Here is an 8686-nt window from a genome sequence, read left to right as displayed (position 1 = left end):
TTTTTTTTTTTTTTTTTTTTTTTTTTTTTTTTTTTTTTTTTTTTTTTTTTTTTTTTTTTTTTTTTTTTTTTTTTTTTTTTTTTTTTTTTTTTTTTTTTTTTTTTTTTTTTTTTTTTTTTTTAAAGTAGTTGCTGCTTTTTAAAAATAATATGGGTTGGGGCAAACCATAACATAACATGGCAAGGGAAAGGAGCTGTTTTCTGAAATGGGAAAACTCTTGGTAGTAATAAATCTGCCAAGGGTGAAAAGTACATGAAACATGTAATGATGCATTAGAGAGGTTCACAGCAATTCACCCTCAGGTGGTTTCCAAACCTCACTCCTTGGTGTTTGCAGTGTGTCCACTTCAAACTTAAGCTCACATATGGCAAGGAGAAATCAACTCTCATAGTTAGAGTTGTCCCTCACTTTTCATTTTAAGTTGACAAAAAGAAGGATGCGTCACTTTGTACTGAATGTTTTGAGGGGATTATTGGGAAAGGGAAAGGAGGGAACGAGGGGGAATGAAAGATTTAGGTGACAGGCTATGTTTTAGGACTTGTGAATGGATGTAGGTAGTTGTAGTGTTTCCTGGCTTGCATGCAAGGACATGTGCCATGGGTTTGCCAACCAGCCAGCCCCCCGAGGAGAGACCCTGACGCAGTTCATAGAGGAGCTTACGCTGAAGTAAGTGGATGCACGAGGAAGCTGAGACTTTGTGAGAGGCCTAAAATGAAACAGAGTTGTGCTGGAAACCTGTGGCCTGTGGAGAAAGAGAGACCTACTCTGGTGCGAGTCGGCTCGGGTAGGATGTATGATCCCAGTGAGGGATCCACGCTGGTGCAGCTGAATTTGTGACCCTGAGGGACGGCAGAGGATGGAAGAACTGTTGCCCAAAGGTGTGAACTCACGCTAGAGAGGTCCATTAAAAACTTGTCTCGTGAGGTGAGACCCCGCAGGAAGCAGGGGTGGGCTCAAAAGCCATTATCAACTTATAGCAATTGTGTGAGGGGTGAGAAAAATTGGCCCAGAGCAAACCCACGACATTTTTGGTGGAGAATACGGGCAGACACTACTCGGAGAGGCAGTGGCCGAATCGAACCACGACAATATGCAAAACCTTTGTTCCCAGTGATAAGTTGAGCCGTTGGAATGGGATGAGACATTTTATTTTGTTGGCATGTGTCTGTACTTTGAAATCAACAAACTTGCAGTGCATTTTGAAAGCATGGGACGTACTGCACATGTGTATTCCATTCAGGGGATGCAATAGCTCCGCAGATAAGTGAATCCTGAATGAGAACATCAATTCTCCTTCCTTCTACGTCTTTCCCAATGTCACATGTAGCATCAAAGACCTGTCATCTTCTGCCGTGCACCTGTCACGCAAGGGAAGAATTTCAGTCCGTTCTTTCATCTGCTCAAAATCACAAAAACAATCCAGTGTTGCCAAGGCTGTAACCCCCCTCTTTGCTGCTACTCTCCAAGTCAAGAGCTGCAGGTCCTGTAGAGTTACTCTAGGCTCTTTGGCCAAGTTGGGCTTGAAGCCACTGCTTCCAGGAGAAATGCATAGCCATGAAAAGCTCTCTGTCAAGGCTCCTTGCGTTCCCCTGACCACCAAATAACCCTTTTCCTTGGCAGTTTTACTCGATAAGGCAAGCTTTAGGTAATTTATTTTTCATATCCAGTTCGAAACTCTGGAGTCTGATTAGTGGGAGTGCTGAACACTCCTGGTAGCAGCGCATAATGCTAGGGGCACTGCTGTAAAATAAATGGTTCAGTATAAGAAATGCCAAGTGCATTACAAAAAAACAGGCACTTTATTTCTCAAGCTCTACATCTGTAATTGGTATACACTTTTAAATTTAATGTACCTTAGTTCTCCATTTGTAAAACCCTTCAGTGAGCAGAACTTTAACAGCACCATTGTGAAACAAAATCGGTGTAACCTTACCAAGAGGCCAAATGTCTGGACATCTCTAGTGCTTTGTTCTCATAAATAAGGAAGATACATTGTATGGTATTTCTGTGGTTCAGTTCGTACAAGTTTCAGTGATGTTTGCAAAACAGAGATAGTGATACTTGCCTACCTTGCAGTGTTTGTAAAGTCAAACTGCATTCAAGATTGCAAGCCTGTCTGCTACCATTAAACTGGAGCCTTGCATAAATGCAAATATCCAATGTGTACTTCATGAAAGACAAATTTGATGGAATTTTATTTTGAATGATTTGAATTGGCAGAACTTCTTAGAAGGCATGCTGAAAACCTGGTGACAGGTGCACACTGTTCTTCTGTAACTTATGGCCAAGACTGATTTCATACAAATTTCCAGCTCAGTCAGTACCTCTCAGCTGGTCAGCTTTGGCGTTTGAATTCCCATGCTGATATTCAGATATGACATTTGAACTGGGAAAGTCAGAGAATGTCCGTGAAGCACCTGCAGTTAAACTGAAAAGTGGACGTGCAAATAGAAACTATTCATTTCTGCACACTATCCCATGAGTCCACTGTGTCAGAGAAGCTTTATCTTTCACAGTTTCTGGTGAAAGATGTTCTCTTCCATGCTGAAAGGAAGCAGGTCTGGGGAGCAATTGTATTCACTCTGAGGGAGGTCATGGAGCAGGCTGGCTGTGAAGAGGACCTTGCTGCCACTTTTAACTTTCTGTCTCCTCCAGAAAAATTGGATGTTCACAATTTGCTTGTTTTTGTGACCATCCTCTATTTTCTTATGTCTGCAACCACTGAGAGAAGCATGAAGAAGCTTCTGTCTCAGAAAAGACCATTAAGACACTGAATATTTTCCACTTAGAAGAACTGATTGTTTTTATGAGGTTTAGCACTTTTTACTCAGCTTTGCTTGTAAGGGACATCTGAAGACCGTCTCTCCTATTTTGTTTTGATCCTGTCACTTCAGAGAGAGATTGGTCCAAATATCTTTACCCAAAAAATGCTTCTTGTCTGTATTTCAGTGGACATACTAGACAAAGCATGTATTTATTTCTGTAAACCTCGTATGAGGTTTTGTCTTTCCAAATTGTAATGAAGGGTCTTTGTAGAGGTCTTGATGCCTCCCTGAAGAGAATGTCAGAAAGTTTCTCTTACTTTCATAATAGATTCATGGATGCACTTTTCTAGATAGCTTTCTATGGTCTGAGGCTCAGTGATTATATGGAGGGCAGAATCTTAGGGTAGATGTGCAACTAGGCTCTTAATTGCCCATTAAGAGTATTCTGAGTTTATAGGAACTCTCTTGGAGGTTATATTTTTTTCCCAGAGTCCATGTCCTGCGAAACAGTTCCAGGATATTAATACTGGTTCTGAGGCAACTTGGATCCTGTCTGAGAGCTTGGAAGAGTTTTGTGCCACCATCCTCAACCTACATATCTGTCAGCACTCACAGATCACCCAGTGTGAGACTGCAGACGTGGCACATTGCAGGCATGTCTTTGGGTCTCTTACACTTAACAGTCATCTGTTGAATGTGATTGTGACAGTGCAAGGGAACTGGAGGACTTTCTCTGGTGACAAGTGAACCATGTGTGTGCATTTCTGCACTCCTTTTGCTAATTACGGGTGCTTAGCTGGGAGAGCTCAGGAGTGCTGGGGTGTTCTGGGAGGTGCTGAACTGTGTGTTCAGGGGCAACCTGCGGCTTCAGCCCCACCACGGATTGCCTCACGTCTTCCTTGTGTGTACAAGGCCTGGATATGTATGACTGCTGAGCTGTACTTAAGCCAAGCTCTGATCCCACCAGGAAGATTCAAGGATTTTTCCTGGGTTTTGCTTCAACTTGGGCTTCATGCTTTGATATAACTCTCTTTTTCTCTGCTTCCTGACCAGCCAGTTTCCTGCTTTGACAACTCATTCATCCCGTTGACCTTGCCTGTGCTCTTGGCCTGTATCAATCTCAGCCCAGATTTCTGCATCAGGCCTGAGTTGTGGTGGGTTGGGTGGGTTTTTTTTTTGTGTAGTTCTACTCAGCTGCCTGCTCCAGTTGGCCAGTAGCTTTTGTTGTATTCGAGTCCTAATGAAGACCCATTTGTAGTGGACATTAAGTCCACCATGTCCTTGCCCGTGCTAGAAACAGGATCTCACAAGTCCTGTGGAGCCAGGTGTGGTGCGCTGGCTACATCCAGCAGTCCTGGGAGTTTGGTTTATTGAGATGTGCTGCACAAAAAAGTTGAGGAATGGTGTCTTTTCCTTTTATGCACCATTAAGAACCTTTAAGTTTCAGAATTTCGTGGGTTTCTTGATGCCTGATGGAGACATTATTGGGTCTTGCTCAGGTTTACAAATGCCTTTGACACTACTCCAGAATTTTCCATAAGGTTAGTGAGATGTGAGGAAAAGAATCCTTCAGACTTTGTATACCCAAAAAAACTTAATTACCATTACTTTTATTTTCTTTTTTTTTTTCCTCTTTTTTTTTTTCAAATAAGAATCCACTAAACTCTTCCCTCTTTTCACTCCAGATTCACCTCATATCTACTAAAATACTTTTATCTTCATCAATACAGACTGGAAGCATTCCACATTTTCTTCTTGACCACTTGGGGCTTTAGGCAAACAATTTCCAATCATTTCCGATGAAAAAGACTTAATGTGGGAAATAACATGTAAGGCAGAGCAAACATCCATTTCTAGGTGCAGATCTCATTAACTCTCAGACCTGTAATTTTAATTACTTACATGAGCCATCCTCTTGACAGGCATATTGAGAATAATTTAATTTATCCAATAAAATGAAAATGCAATATAGTGGTTGAGGACCTTTTTTTTTTTTTTTTTTGGTATCTTTATTTAACAGGGGGTTTAGAGCAATGCAAAAATTCCCCAGATGTACAACATGGAAAATAATCATAGATGGCTGAGCTTATAAACCTCGTTATAAACCAGTTTTCTCATATTTTAAATGATTAAAATTATTGTGAACTGAGGCAGTCTAGTATTGAGATGTGTAGCAGTAATATTTTAGGCAATGTATTTGGCACAAACTTTGTTCTCTGTCTGTACTTGTAGTTGTAAGTGTGTGCACTTCTGTTTTCAAGTGGCATTTTTAAATTTATTCTTAAAACATTAAGTAGAAAGTCTGTATGTTAAGTATCTTGAGTCATAATTTTTAAGGCTATATCTGAAAGGGGTATGTACAGAAGTCTGTAAATATGCATATATATGTCTATAATATGAATGCTTGTATTTCAGAAAATTGTTTAAATATATCTATCTTTTAATAAGATTATTAAAATGCAAATATTAGCAATAATTTAATTTCCAGAGTTCAGAAGTAATATACTGTATTCAGAAATCTGAAGTGGAAGACATTTGTGTTTTAAAAAGGCTTTATTTCAAAAAGTTGAAAAAAAAAAGAGAAAGAAAAGTGCTTTTATATGGACTTGATCCAACACCCAAACAAGGAAAGGAACTGACTCCTACTGACTTGAGTTGGGAACTCTAGATCAGACTCCAGCTACAGATGAGATTTTTTTTTTTTTTACCTTCTATTAAACTGATTGTAAAATGAATGTGAAATAGAGAAGATTGTGCAGACATGTGTTTACAGAAAATTACAAACTCAGTGGTTTGGGGCACAGAGACTTAATGTCTTTGATACCAGAGAGCCAAGTTCCAGGCTCCTTGTTGCACACCAGGTTCTGCTCTTGAAGCCTCTGCAACTTGTGCTTTTCTGCTTGTTTTGGAAACATACCAGTAAAAAACTCCAAGGAATAGACTGCAAAAATCATGCTAAATCTAGTTCATATAATGCACAACTTGGAGAAGCAGTATTTAAAAAGGGAACATTGTGGGAAAACTATAAACTAATTTAAATGTGACGAGTAGGCTTTCCTTCCCTGTGTGTAAACATCTATACACATTTACAGTAGACATTACATAGAATAGGTAGTTTGAATGAAAGCTGTAGGAAGAATCCCAACTTCAAAAATTTCTGAGTGTTTAGTTTTGCAGTGTTATCGATGATTCCTTTTACTCTTGTATATCAGAATCTCTGTAGTATATTGACCATTGACTTTAAATAAAGATTAGTGTATCTAATAATAAATAGTTGAATTATTTATCTTATTATGGGTGAATATTGGCAAGTGTAACACTAAAACTTTTGTTTGCAGTCTTTGCTGCAGATGCTGTGTCATGGTCATTAAGTATTATTCTGTCTTAGGAAAAACATGAGGGCTTTTCCTTGCATTTCCAAGCAGTGCCTGCTTTAAGTGCACTTTAAGAACAATATCTTGTTCCCTTAAACTTCACCACAGTACTTTTAAATTTCTTCCCATGTGCCAGTGTCTTTCCCCTGAAGTGCTTCCTTGATTTTCTCTCCTGTAGTGTGCCCTGACAACATCCTTAGCTTCTTGCTGTGTTCTCTACCATCTCCCATTTTGCTGTGGAGAGTGGGGTGAGGGAGCATTTAGGGGCTGTTTGAGGGTGACCACTGCCTTTCACAGACCATGAACAGCACTTAAGGCCTGAACTCTTTTCTTAGGTCACTCTTGTCTAGTGATTTGGCGATTTTTGCCGAAATTATAAGAACTTGCTATTTTTGAGGAGAAAATTTGTTTTAAATTGTGGTGATGAGTTTTAAAGTTTTGGCAGATGGACAAAGATGCACAGAAAAAAAACCTGGCTAAAAACACAACCCAAAACTCTTTACTTCCCCTTAGTCCAGAAGGACACACTTTTTAAAGAAGAGTTGATTTAAAACTATGTCCATTTGTTGACTACTTAGATATTTACCTTCTGACTTTTTTTAGGTTCAGCAGATAGATCGTGTAGTAGAAGTTGTGGAAGAAACTATTAAAGGTAAGCATCACACTTGAAATAACTGCAACTAGCCTGAAACATGTAAGCATTAGCTAGCAGAAGTGCTACTGGTATGTTCTTCATCAACCTAATGCTTCCTTTCTGCTCTAGCTAAATGTTTTTTGCAGTGCTATACTTCGTCATGTGTGCTTTGTGTAAGTGATAATTTCAGGGATGTTTTCTGTCAGGAGCTCTGTGGAGTCATAGGCAGATGAACAAGGGGGGACTTCAAGAATCATTTTAAGTTGCACCAGTGTAGGTGTGTGTAGAGCATTGCATAAAGCTTTATGTATAAAGTTTTATGTCTACTTTCTTTTGTTTAGTTCTCTGGTGTTTTCATCTTTTCTGATGTTTTGGCTTACTTCCCTAAACTTTCCTCAGCAGGACAGATAAATTATCTTCTGGTTTAATGTTCTTTGTAACTGTGTTCCTTGTTCTCTCTGGCTGTGTTCATGTGTGTGTACACTTAGTACTTTGCAAAGAAGGAGAGAAAAAGGAGTATTGTTTCTTCAGCCTGACCAGTAAACATTTGCTATTAAATAAATATATTTGTCTGGGTCTTTCTGGGTTACCTAAGTTTGTCTCCATTACTTATCAGTCCATAAAAATTACTGTTCCGTGAAGCTTTAAATTACAAGGTTTAGTTTAGTTGGCTGTACTTTCAATATAAACAAGTGTCTAGTCCACAAGACATTGTCTGTAACTTTAATGCTGGAGTATGAGGTTTTTGAACTGCAGCAGATTTAGAGCAGTGCAAAATTTTAAATAGGAAAAAAAAACTGCTGTCAAGAAATTATGTAGTGTGGTACAAGGCTTCTAGAGCTTGTGGCTTGATGGCCTTGAGATTCCTGTTGCTTTGAATGTTTTCAGAAGTGAAACCTGTACTGTTATGGACCCCCCACCAAAACTTTTTCAAGTTTGTCCTTAACTAATGGCATTTGATTCTTTGGGTACAGCCTGCTGTGCCATACAAACAAAGAAGAAATGCATTCAGTGTATTCATGTTTGTTATTTAATAAGCCAAACTATTTTCCCAGAAACATAATGGTATTTATGACAATGTGTTGGAAATGAAGATACTTCATGATTTTTACATCACAGTACTTCAGATCCCTATCTGTCTTTTTTCCTGAAATTTGTTTATTCTTAAGGGAGCAAGATGATATCCTGGGTCAGCGTGCCCTCCCTTTACAGAAGTGAGCTTTGTAATATTTATACTGACTCCAGATATTACTGCTTTTTGATAACATAATTACTCAGGTTGTTGTGACTGAATATTATATAAATATAAAGAGTATAAATAATCTAGAGCAGCTGTTAAAATAATAATTTTCACTGAATGGATTTTTAGATTGCATTTTAAACATTGATATAATTCTGGAAAATAAGGTTCATAGACACACTGAGAAACATGTAAACTTCAAAAAGCATGAAGTTTTGGAAAGATTTTGGTTCCTTTCTAGCTTACTAGAAGTAATTTGAATTAAAATGAGAAAGTGGACTGCTGAGGTCTGTACATAGTGCCAATTCCATCAGAGGTTTCCCAAAAGGTAGTGGAACACAATATTTCTGAAGTTGTATTGGAAAAATCCTGGGGAAGAGAAGGCTTGGGGGGGATCATCTGAATGTGCAGAAACACCTGATGAGAGGGTGCAGAGAGGACGGAGGCAGATTCTTTTCAGTGGCGACCGGTGACAGGACCAGAGGCAAGAGGCACAAACTGAAACACAGGCGGTTCCCTCTGAACACCAGAAAGCGCTTTTTGACTGTGAGGATGACTGAGCATTGGCTCAGTTTGCCAAGGAAGGTACTATTCCAGTACATGGCTGGATGTATTGAAAAACTCTCTGGGTATGGTCAGGGGGATTTGGCTCTAAGGGGCTCTGCTTGACTGA

At 39.1% G+C, this 8686-nt stretch overlaps 1 protein-coding gene across 1 annotated transcript in view; it reads left to right on the top strand.

Annotated features, from left to right (window-relative positions):
* Positions 1-8686, top strand: part of LOC114071144 (threonylcarbamoyladenosine tRNA methylthiotransferase-like) — a gene marked incomplete at its 3' end in the record, with an annotated part of 49748 nt that overhangs the window by 4947 nt on the left and 36115 nt on the right. Inside the window, exon 3 of the mRNA XM_027908848.1 lies at positions 6743-6791. Coding sequence (XP_027764649.1) covers positions 6743-6791 — 49 coding nt within the window. The remainder of the gene's footprint in view (positions 1-6742; positions 6792-8686) is intronic.

The sequence above is a fragment of the Empidonax traillii genome, unplaced genomic scaffold, assembly GCF_003031625.1.
Source record: "Empidonax traillii isolate 1590-97213 ecotype Southwest subspecies unplaced genomic scaffold, ASM303162v1 scaffold1866:size54136, whole genome shotgun sequence".
NCBI lineage: Eukaryota > Metazoa > Chordata > Aves > Passeriformes > Tyrannidae > Empidonax > Empidonax traillii.
The sequence above is the reverse complement of the archived record's forward strand: the minus strand, read 5'-3'. Positions and strand labels throughout refer to the sequence as shown.